The sequence below is a fragment of the Vombatus ursinus genome, unplaced genomic scaffold, assembly GCF_900497805.2.
Source record: "Vombatus ursinus unplaced genomic scaffold, bare-nosed wombat genome assembly UNPS02012147.1, whole genome shotgun sequence".
NCBI lineage: Eukaryota > Metazoa > Chordata > Mammalia > Diprotodontia > Vombatidae > Vombatus > Vombatus ursinus.
In genome coordinates this window covers 2,105,457-2,117,418 of record NW_020951925.1, presented here as the reverse complement: position 1 = coordinate 2,117,418, position 11,962 = coordinate 2,105,457, and the positions used below count along the sequence as shown (strand labels likewise).

General features: G+C 53.2%; 1 protein-coding gene across 6 annotated transcripts in view; it reads right to left on the bottom strand.

The window, feature by feature from the left end:
- DIP2A (disco interacting protein 2 homolog A) overlaps positions 1-11,962 on the bottom strand; it is a 123,849-nt gene that overhangs the window by 45,846 nt on the left and 66,041 nt on the right. For all 6 annotated transcript variants that reach the window (XR_003568690.1, XM_027857405.1, XM_027857407.1 and 3 more), the window contains 6 exons: positions 10,620-10,817; positions 7,584-7,675; positions 6,212-6,322; positions 1,176-1,299; positions 905-1,014; positions 353-455 (listed from right to left, as the gene is read on the bottom strand). Coding sequence is in view for 5 of the 6 variants with exons in the window: in XM_027857405.1 (XP_027713206.1) it covers positions 353-455; positions 905-1,014; positions 1,176-1,299; positions 6,212-6,322; positions 7,584-7,675; positions 10,620-10,817 (738 nt within the window). In the remaining variant the exon portion in view is untranslated. The remainder of the gene's footprint in view (positions 1-352; positions 456-904; positions 1,015-1,175; positions 1,300-6,211; positions 6,323-7,583; positions 7,676-10,619; positions 10,818-11,962) is intronic.

The window sequence follows — 11,962 nt, the reverse complement described above, 5'->3', positions numbered from 1 at the left end:
AAAGAAAGAAAGAAAGAAAGAAAGAAAGAAAGAAAGAAAGAAAGAAAAGAAAGAAAGGAAAGTGCTTACAAGTTTGGTGCCCCGCCAGCAAGGGTGCCAAGGCTGGGGACAGGGTTAATGTAAGGAGGCAGTAATGCTCAGGGAGGGACATGATCTTTGCAGGTCTGCTGGCCAGGGGAGGAATTCAACTCATTTTGTTTGGGTCACCTAAGAGACAGAGGTAGATCTAATGGGGAGGAATGTGGAGGAGGCCAACTCTGGCTCCAAATGAGGGCTCTCACCCCAGCCCTGAAGGGGCTAGCGAAGGCCCAGCCTGTCAGGTAAGCCAATGGTTATTAAGCAAATAACTTACCTTCTGAGTAACTACAGGCCTGGGTTAATGCATGACACTGGGCTAACATGGAGGCATGAGATACGGTAATTCCCACTGTGCTGCCTTCTTTGCTCGTCTTATACTGGAAGAGAACATTTTGGGAAAACATCATGTGGTGCTTTCACAGGCAAGTAACCACACAGCATTCGATACAACTTTACGGAAAAGACCAAAAGACCAGGCCCGCCCTCTGGGCTTCATGGAGGACAAGACAGCTCATTTCAGAGCAAAGATAACAAGGCAGGTTGATAAGCTAAGAACTTGGACTGGTGGCATTTCCATCATCGATGTGAACATTCATGGACCCACGGGTCACTAACTCTCACTAAGGTGAGAGTTAACTGGAACAGAGAGTGGGCACTGTGCTACGTTGGCTTGGGTCGTCCAGAAGAGCAAGATGACAAAAATCACTGGACTTGGATACCAGAAGGTCACCAGCTTTAATAATATAATCACAAAAAAGGAAAAACCCGGTATGCCACGATTTAATTAATTCTCCACGCACCACAAGCCAAGAAAAAGCATTCTTACCTCGATGTACGCAGTTTCAGCACTGGCATCTCGCACTGGGGGGTGCCAGTCCTTGGATGGTTTTGCCAAATGCTTCCCATCTATGACAAACCAAACTAGGCGAGGCCAGCCTTCAAAAGAAAGCAAAAAGGGGGACAGTGGAAATCAAATGGGAAGAGATGCTCTTTGATTGGACCCCCAGGACACCCACACCCAGGGGGCTGAAGGGAAGGCTTTCACAGCTTCTTGGCTTCAGAGCCCCAGCGACTGCCCCAGAGCGGTGACCTCGTACCTCTGAATGTGGCCACCTCTCCCGTCGGTGCCTTGGGCAACCCCTTCTGACAAGCATCTGTGGTCAGGGCCAGTGTCACCCCACAGCTGCCCAAGAGAAAGCCGATCTGTTGGCTACCAGCATCCTGAAAAACACACAGCACTCTGGTAAGCTGAACAGACGAGTACAGTAATGAGAACCAGATGGGGGGGTCCCATGTCGGTGGTGACCCTTCCCTCGCTAGAGGCCTCATGGGGATGGGATTCTCAGACCGTGTCATGGCATTCCCCCTGCCAGGGGCTCAGGGAACCACTCTCTGCGCTCCAGGTAATGGGGGACAATCCAGGGTCCCCCAAAACACAGGAAGAAGGGCTGCAATGTAGAAACAAGGCAGAAAAAGGATCTAAAGGGACAGACTGGGGCCCAGGCCTGCATCTGGTCACTGCCAGAGGAGGGAGGAGGAGTGGGGGCCATCGCAGCGTTCACAGGCTGGCACGTGGGGCTGGAGCAGACAGAGGAAAGGCTTTCATTGTTAGTCTCCTTGGTGTGATCATGAACCTGACAGATGCTTCCTAGAGGCAGCTGGATGTGCACACAGGGCTGGACCTGGGGCTGGGAACACAAGAAGCATTTATTAAGCGCCTCCTATGTTCCAGGCTGGCATACCAATAAGAGAAATGTCCCCGGCCCTCAAGGAGCTGGAAAGCTGATGGCCAGAGGAGAGTCCAGAGCTCTGCCCTCCAGAACAGGGGGCCTGGGGAGGCGTGGAGAGGGATGGAGAACCCAAAGCTGAGTTAATCAGCACGACAACGAGATTTCAGGTGGAGCATTCCTGAGTTCAAATCCAGCCCCAGACACTTACTAGCTGTGTGACCCTGGGCCAGTCACTTTACCCTGTTTGCCTCAGTACCTGATCTGTAAAATGAGCTGGAGAAGGCAATGGCAAACTACTCCAGCATCTTTGCAAAAAACAAACAAACAAACAAACAAAAACCCAAAAACAAAAACAAAAAAAAACCTCATAAAGAGTCAGACACGTATGAAAAATGACTCAAGAACATTAAATTCTATAGAGTCCAAACCAACTGGCTGAGGGAAGACCTGAGTTCAAATCCTGTCTTAGACATGGACAGACTAGCTGTGTGATCTTGGTCGTTACTTCCCAGCTGTCTGCCTCAGTTTCCTCCACTGTAAAATAAAGATCATAACAGCACCCAACTCCCAGGGCTATGGCGGGGAATCGAAATGAGCTCATGTGCAGTGCCTGGCACGTAGTACGTGCTTAATAAATGCTCATGCCCTTCCTTCCCCATACAAAGAAGCCAGACTGTATGGGGTTAAGAAGGGACTGAGAGGAGAGACAGTCTCCATGGCCCGAAGGCCATGCTCAGGAGGGAACAGAGGTGGGCACAGCCACACTGAGGATCCTGGGGAGACCAATTAGGGCCCCAACTAAAAGGACAGCAGGGAGTACAGCCTGGCCTTGGCACAGGGCCTCAATTCAGGAGTTAGCACACAAAAGATGAGCACAGCAAAGAAAAGAGAACCCCAAATCACTGCAAATTGAGAGCCCCCCCAAGACAGAGAAAAAGGGACTCCCACAAAGACGGGCTGAACATATGGAAGAAAAATGCCAAACCCTTTACCCAAGAACAGGATCCCTGAAAATGAGAAGAGACCAAGGTAAAACCAACAAGTCCATAAGACAGCAAGAAACACTAGAACAAAAGCAAAAAAGATGGAAAAAATAAAAGAAAATATAAGATATAGCAGTAAGAATTGGCCTGGAAAACAAGTCAGCAAGAGATCATTTAAGAACAACTGGACTCCCTGAAAACCATGATTTCTTTCTTTCTTTCTTTCTTTTTTAAAAGCCTAGACACCACATTTCAAGAAATCATAAAGGAGAACTTCCCAGGTCAATTAGAATCAGAGGAAAAAGTGAAGCAAGAAAGACTTGATTCGTTGCCTCCTTAAAGGAGCCCCCAAAGGAGAAGTCCCAGGAAGGCTGTAGCCTGCATCCAGCTCTAAGGAGGCAGTCAGGATCACTCAAGACCCCGTGGCTTCTACTAAAAACCACAGAAGATCCTGGAATCCAGTGTTCCAAAAGGCCCCAGACCCAGCCAGGTATAGGTCTGAAACGGCTGCAGAAACGGCTGCAGATAGGAAGCCTACCAGGAGAAGCAAAGGTGCATGAGGAGGGGGGAGACACTGCCTGATGCCTCAGGCTGTCCCCAAAGGGCCCAGCTGCTGTTTCTCAGCCTCCACCTGGATTGGCACAATTAGGGTGATGCCTTCTGCTTCCACTGGATGGTTCCTAAAGATATCAGGGCTGTCTCCCACTGGGGTCTAAAAGGCCATATACATTTGAGCCCTAAATGGGGGTGGACATCTCCCTCCTTGTGCTGCCCACGAGGCTGGCAGGCTGCAGAACTCTCCTGCACCACAAACATTCCAACTGCGTCCCTTCAGAGCCTCACTCTCTTCAAAGGGCTATTGAAGGAGTTAAGTAAGGAAAAGAGTCCTAAGTGTCTTCTGCCCTTGGTGGGGAAACTCCTCCAAAAGCCTGTCTACACCAGCTGCCTCCACTGTCTCTCCTCTCAGTCTCTTCGTAACCCCGTACAGTCTGGCTTCTGGCCCATCATTCCTCTGCCCCCTACAGAGTGACCAATGATCTCTCAGTGGCCTCTTCTCAGTCCTCATTCCCCTCGACCCCTCTGCAGCCCTGGACGCTGTGGGTCTCTCTCCTCCTGGATCCTCTCGTCCCTCTAGAGCTGTGGGTCCCCGCACACTCTCTCCTGGTTCCCCTGCTCTGCTGGGTCCTTCTCCAGGTCACCCCCTCTAACCACAGGTGCCCCTCAGGTTCTGTCCTGGCCTCTTCTCCCTATGTTCTGCCTCACTGGGGATCTCCTCAGCTCCCACGGATTTAATGGCCATCTCTGTTGAGATGATTCTCAGATCAACCTTTCCTGCCCCAAAACTCTCTGTCGAGCTCCCGTCTTGCCTCTCCAACTGTCTTTCAGACATCCCCAACTGGACATCCAGCAGATGAATTAAACTCAGCATGTCCCAAACAGAACTCGTTATCTTTCCCCCACTATCTTCCCTATTACTGTAGAGGGAACCCCCACCCTCCCAGGCCCTCAGACTCCCAAATGAGGGGTCATCCTCACTCTCACCCTGGCCCATATTTAACCCACTGCCATAGCTGCTGGGGGCTCTGCCAGCCTCAGGTCTCTCCCCACTTTTACCCAGACCCCATTCAGCCACCAAAGTGATATTCCTTGAGTGCAGGCCCAAGCCTCCCTCTATATACTCCAGGATCAAAGAGCACATCTTCTGCTCAGCCTTCAAAGCCCTTCATGCCTTTTCTAGTTTTTTTACACTTTACACCCTCCTCCTCCCCTGTAGTCTTCCATCTGGGGCCACTGGACTGCTGGCTATTCCTCACACCAGATGCAGCATTTTCTCTGGTGTCTCCCAGGACTGGAACGCTGATTTTCCTCCCTAAAATCCAACCCCTTTACTTCTAGTGCCTTCCCTCTGCTAGTTCTCTCTTACTTAGAGCTAGACAACACAAGCTGGACGAACACAAGTTTGCATGTTGCCTCCCCCATTCAATTGTGAGCTCCTTGAGGGCAGGGACCACCTTCTTCCTCTTTGTGTGTCCCCAGCACAGCACAGTGCCTGGCACGCAGCAGCTATTGAGTCAATGTGTACGGAACGGCTGATTTCCCCTGTCTGTGACGGCTTTGGTCTCTAGGCCTGGCAGTGGGATTGCTGGGTCAAAGGGCACACGCAGCTCTCGTCCCTTTTTAGACACGGCCGAATAAGGTAAGATTTAACAGGAACAAAAGCAAAGCTAGCAGAGGCCTGGCTAGGAGGCAGTTTGTCTGAAAAAGATCGGGGCCTTCTGTTCGGTGGGCTACAAGCTCAGTGACCTTGGGAGAGGGGGCTTTGAGAGAAGGCCGGCTGCAGCACTCTCTCAGATGATGTTTGTGGGCAGCCCTGGCTCCAAAGGACGCTGGCGATAAACGGGAAAGCCTCCCACAGCCAAGCCATGTAAACAGAAGAGGCGTGTGACGCAAACTGCAAAGGACCAGGGTTAAGGCCAGGGGTCGAACTCGGGCTCCTGCTAACTCCTGGTCTATGGATGGATGATCCTGGACCAAAGTCGTGACTCACCTGGGCCCGAGTGCTCCGAGCAGCAGCAGACTCTGTCGGCAGACATCACACCTCCCCAGCACACCACTGAATGCCCAGGAAAAGCCACAGAAACACCAAGAGCCACGGCAGGCCAGGGGGTCAAGTGATGCCCCTAACACAAAATCTCAGCTCTCTAAGGGTAAGGCTTTTGTCTCTGGACCCCCAGCAGCAGCACAGGGCCAGGCACATAGTCCACATTCAGTAACAGTCGCACAGACATGGTGGCTGGGGGTCTTCAGGGAACAGAGCATCACTGTAGGGCAAGGGTAGCAAGGGGGGCCAGTCACGTGAGAAGAGCCCCCTCCTTGGGGTTTCAGGGTAGCTGCCTTGGTTTATCGTGCCTGCTGCACACAGAAAGCTCTGACGGCTCTGTGGACGCTCTCACCACAACGGATGGCGTGCCCTCCAGGGGTACAGATAGCAGCCTCACCATCCCTGCCTGCCCCCAGGAGCTCTTGTCGGGGCCCTCCCCAAAGCCTGCCTGTAGGCCCCAAGGAGGGAGCTTTCCTCACGTGACCGGCCCACCTCCCCTGCTGTTCTCCAGAGTTCCTTCCCCATCCTCTCTCACCACCTACCACGGGCCCCATGGAGGAAAGGGAAACGTGGCCAGGTGAGAGGAAGGAAGGAGCAGGCCTAAACCTCGGGCTATTCTGGCCAGATGCACACAGTCCCACCCTCTGGAAGGAGAGGAAGCCGGGCTAACGCTCCTGTCACTAAAAAGAGGGGAGACCACATCAAGGGTGCACTGTCTCAGGCGCAGGAAGATGCCCGTCATGGTGTCGACTCCTCTCTGCCTGTGCCCGGAGGACATGCCCTCCAATGGGCAGCGGCCCATTCCAAGGCTGCCTTACCTTTCTCGTTAACGGCACTTCTATCGGCACGGGAATAAGTTCTGCCAGGAGGCACCCATAGAACGCCACCATGAACATCACAGGGTCGCTATTTGGGAAGACGAGGGCCACCTAGAATTAAGAAAAAGGGGAGCAGAGGAGAGATGAAAATTGCTTTTATTTTTCAAAGTAAAAGCTCCGAGTGAAAAGTCTGGACTGAAGCCAACTGAACTCCCTGCCTAGAGAATGTCCCCAACGTCCTCCCTTGAGCGGCAGTGCTCTGGTCATCCCTGAGGCCATCTCTCACCAATGAGCCACTGTTGGGGGTCACCTTTACATCACAAGCTACAAGGTGGGACCAGTGAGGGAATGCCCAGGCCTGGAGAGTCACGTCCACGGCTCTAAGAGACTGGGGGGAGTCTGGAGGGGATCCCGGGGACCATGCAGAGCACGGATTTATTTAGATAAACGGTGTTGAACAGAGCGGGGGGAAAGTGCATCTGTAATGTCTAGGACAGTGAGGGAGAAAACAAACTCAGCTTGGTCTCAGCATCTGTCCAAACTGCACAGCCCTGTGGGGTGGGGAGGAAGGCTCAACTAAGGCACAGAGGACAGACGGAAGGCCAGGCTGGGGAGAGGCTGTGGCTCTTCTACGGCCTCTTCTACAGAAGCACCCGTGGCCAGAATGTCTCCCTGAGCACCAATCACCACAGCAGAACCGTTTTTCATAAATGGCCTTGTCTCTGGGAGCCTGATGCACCATCAGAAGCAGACTCACTGGCCGGCAGCCGGCAGCTCTGGGGATGCGGTGAGAGACTGGAGGCCCGGCTCTGCCCCAGGCCAGCCTCCGGACCCCAAGCGGACAGTGTTCGTTACAGGGATAATGGGGACACTTGGCTCTCCCTCTGCCCCAGGCCAGGAAGTGGTCCAAGCCATGTAGGTCGCTGTTATCACCACTGGTAAACAGGACATGCTTAGCATCTGATGGGCCTTATGCAGACCTTGCTGAACAGAGAGCCTGACAACCTCGTGCTGAATGGAACTGAGTCTCCCCGTTGTGTCTAATACTTAAGAGCTGTGAAGACTCAGATGGGGAGCCCCAGTGTCCTTCACTGATGGAGGCGGGGTCAACACCAGCTGGCCGAGCATCCGCCAGGAAGGAAGCATGACCCGCCGGCCCTTGCACACGGACTGACACGGACCAACCACTTCTACAGCCACTCCAGTGTGGACAAAGGCAAGTGACAAAAGCAGCCTGGGGAAAGGGGCAGAAGGCGGCTGCCATCGCCTGCTCCCTGGACACCTTCACAGGTCAAAGTCCCGACCTTTAGACTCTCTCCCCAGACAGTGACGTCCCCCCTGCCGTGTCTTCCCCCCCACCCCGGTGACTCACCCGGTCTCCAGGTTTAAGCAGGGGCTCATTCTTACTGGCGAGCTTGTTAAGGAGGGTGTATGCCAGCTTTTCACTTCGACTCCAGAGTTTGCCTAAAATCACAACGAAAACACAAAGCCTATGTGACAAAAGTCAGACATCAAAAGCTAATATGCTAAGGCCAAAAGTTAAGGGAACCAGTGACCGGCAAGAACAGAGAGGTGATAAATCCGGGAACCCTCCCCTCGAACTGGCCACATTTCAATGGGGAAGGGGCCTCCCGGGCCGTTCTGGAACTCCTTTCACAGCGTCCCAGAGCAGCACAGGCGCCTCTTCCCGACCACTTGGGCACTCGCAGGGAGGGGAACCCAGGAGCAGCCGGAGCTCCAGGCCTTTCCACTTTCCAGAGAAACGTGTTTGTAGGAAGGGCATGAGACCACATGCGCAGTGCTCCATAACCTCAGAAACAGATCTCGTCAGTGGGAATGACATTGCACCCAAGGACGATGGGATTTTTCCCATCTGACTCACAGCTGAAACCATCCAAGTGTATCGTTTTCTCCATTAGAATGAGAGCTCTGGGATACTGCCCATCTGATAAATGGTCAGAGAACGGGGCAGCTGGGTGGCTCAGTGGATGAAGAGTGCCGGGCCTGGGCTCAGGAAGACCCAAGTTCAAGTCTGGCCTCAGACACTTTCTAGCCGTGTGAGCCTGGAAGCCACTGGACTCTGCCTCAGTTTCCTCACCTGTAAAATGGGCTGGAGAAGGATACGGCAAACCACTCCAGTATCTTTGCCAAGAAGACCCCAAGTGGGGTCATGGAAAGTCAGACACAACTGAAAAAATGACTGAACAACAGCAACAGGGAATGTGAAGAGGAAGTTTCCAGAGGAAAAAACCTTAACTATCAATAGTCACGTGAAAAATGCTCTAAATCACGAATAATTCGGAAAATGCAAATTCCAACCATTTGTTGGCACCGCCTCACACCTGTCTCGTTGACTGAGCTGGTGAAAAGGAAAATGACAGACGCTGGCAGAGATGGCAAACTAGGTGCCCCGAGGCACAAGCGGGCAAAGGTGTGAATGTGACCGGTGACACCACTAGGAGGGCTCTAGCCCAGAGAGATCAAGGAAAGGGGAAAAGGCCCCTCATGTCCAAACTACAGATCGTGGCTCTTCTCACAGTGGCAAAGAATCAGAAGTCGAGGGGCGCCCATCCACGGGGGAACGGCCGGACGAGCTGTGGTGCACGAATGGGAGGAAACGCTCTTGTCCTGTAAGTGGTGATGAAGGGGATGGCTTCAGAAACCCGTGGGAAGACTTGGATGAACCAAGGCAGAGGGAAGTGAGCAGAGCCAGGAGAACCATTTCTGCTATGACAACACTACCATGACAACTCAGGAACCTGGGTCAGCACAACGGGCCAGCGCCGGCCGAAGGCCTCAGGATGAAGCACGCTGCCCACCTGCACGTGGACAGCAGACGCACTCAGAGGGCAGACTGAGGCAGACGGGGGGAGAAAATTTGACGAAATCTGTTTTGCTCGACTTCTATGCGTTTGTAACAGGTTTTGTTTCTTTTGCTTTCTCAATGTGGGGGAGGATTTGAGGGTGAGAATGTGGAGCTAAAAATAAAACTGAATAAAAAAATTAAAATCAATTACTAAAAACAAAGAACCTCGTGAGCTCTTTGGGAGCAGCAACTCCAGCCCACAGCATCAGGTTTGCAATAGTAAGTGCCAAAGAATGCTTCATTCACTCATTCACGAGCCTTAGTCTAACCTCCTTAACCCAGAAAATAACTGTTGTTGTTTGGTTGTTTCAGTCACGTCCAACTTGCTGTGACCCTATTTGGGTTTTTCTTGGCAAGAACGCTGAAGCGGTTTGCCATTTCCTTCTCTAGCTCATTTGACAGATGAGGAAACCGAGGCAAGCAGGGTCAAGTGGCTTGTCCAGGGTCACACAGCTAGGAAGTATCCGAGGTCCCATCTGAACTCAGATCCTCCTAAATCCAGGCCTGGTGCTCTACCCACTGCACCACCTAGCTGCCCTGAAAAAAACGCTCCAGATGCTCAGATGCTAACAATAAGAGGCTTCACTGCTTTGGAATTAATAGGCATTGGCGGGGGGGGGGGGGGGGGGGGTGTGCATGTGACCATGCACAGAATTCCAGGCCTAGAGTCAGGAAGACCTGAGTACCAGTCTGGCCTCAGACACTTCCTAGCTGTGTGACCCTGGGCAAGTCACTTCACCGCTGTCTGCCTCAGTTTCCTCCCCCTATAAAATGGGGATCCTAACAGCCCCTGCCCCCAGGGTTGTTGTGAGGTTCCAATGAGATGATATTTGTAAAGTGCTTAGCACAGTGCCTGGCACACAGTAGGTGTTCCATAAATGCCTGTTCACAAACCTCAGGTCCACCCCCTTCGCTGGCCTATCTAAGGGCCTGCAGAAGTCAGCTGAGAGGAAGGGGCCCCGTCTGGCGGTTCTCCTTCCCTTCTCTCCTGGGAAGCCCTGGGCTCATTCTCCCTGGGATGGCCCTCGGTCCACCCTCCAATTTCTCAGTCTCCCTCTGGTTATCTGAAGGCACCCCTGAAGACGTGGCTGATTCTGCTCTGCTTGGTGAAAGATGGGCAGAAGACACAGTACCTGGCGCCTGGGAGGTGAGGGAGGGACCCAGCAGGAGCTATCACTGGGCAAACGGAGATCTGGCTTTTCATATAAAAGGAGAAGCTGCTGAGAGGCAGACCTTCCCTTCTGCTAAGCAGCACCTTGGTCTGGGGCCTGGGGAACGCATGGGGGAGGGGGAGGAGCGATGGATGGGGGCAGCTATGACCCTAGTTCATGACCATGGCAACCCAGAAGGGGAATACTCCCCCCTCCTCCTCAGTCCACAAGAACCAGTTGGCTTCATTCCTCATTTAAAATGCATGAACCCCTCAACCCTCCCGCAAATCTTTCCTGAGCTGCCAGTGACCAGGCAGGGTCTGACACAAGACCCTCGGGGGCCAACCACGGGAATCTGCCTTTAAAAAGCCCCGCTTGGCTCAGTACTCACCATAGGTGAGGGTGTAGATGGCCTTCCCAGTTGTATCCAAGGCCGTGAGACAAGGAGCCTTGGGCTGGGTCGTGCCCCAACGCTGCAGGGCGGCCAGGAGGGATGGAGGCCAGTTGGAAACCACACCTAAAGGCTCCCCTTGGAGCACGCTCATCTGACTTCCCTCAGGCTTGGGCTGATTGGGGTCCGGCTGGTGGACTGCAAAGACAAGGGCCCCCTTCAGCAGAGGCCTGAGCCAGCACCTCTCACTCAAGGGCTCACGTTCCTGCATCTCCCCTCCTATCATTTTTACTGACAGCCATCAGATCATTTGAAAATTCCTCCAATATGTCACAATCCTTCAAATTAACAAAGGACTCCAAGAAATCAGGGTGTTACTAACTCAAAAATTTAAAAGAACTGAAAATAAGACCCATCCCTAGTGACCTGACCACCAAAGCTCGGGGGATAACCTTCAGGGGGCATCCAAGGCAACCCCAGGCAGAGCTCAGCCTGACCATCACTCAGCACCTGTTCAAAAACATGCTCCATTTCTTCGGGGATCCCCCCCCACTTTGAGCCCCTCTTCCCGGACAGCCTGTAGGAAAGGACAAGTGGCCACCAAGGATCCTGAACGCTGTGCCCATGCCCACCCATCGCCCAAGAGCCATGGGGGAGGGGGCCTCCATTGGGAAGGGACTGATTCTGCAATTGTCTGTTATTTTTAAAAATCCCCTGGAAACTCTAGCTTGGAGGAAGCCCCAGTGTTTCCACTGATTGGGGTCTACTCCAATTGTGACAAAAACAGCAAGGAAGATGGGACAGAGAGCCAGCCTTGGTAGCCAGAGAGGCCTGGCTTGGAGTCGTGCCCTAATCCCCACCAGCCCTGGACTCTGGGAGGATTCCTGAGCTTCGAGGCATCCTCTCCGACCCTGCGGGACAGAGAAGGTGCCAGTTCACTTTGGTACAAGGCTCTCCCCAGTATCGTGAAAGCACAGGCGATCCTGGCCCTCCTATTCCAGGACAGCCCACCAAGGACTCATCGATCAGAACAATAAAATATGAGCAAGAGCCAACAGGTAAATGTAAGAAAGAGGGGCCTCCTGCTGTTGTGGGGAGGGCAGGAATCCTCCTTGGCCCATCAGGATGCCCTTTTCACACAAAAGGAGAAGCTGCTGAGAGGCAGACCTTCCCTTCCACTAAGCAGCACCTTGGCCTGGAGCCTGGGGGACGCATGGGGGAGGGGAAAGGGGGATGGGTGGGGGCAGCCGTGACCCTAGTTTATGACCACGGCAACCCAGAAGGGGATACTCCCCCCTCCCCACCACACACACACACACACACACACACACACACACACACAC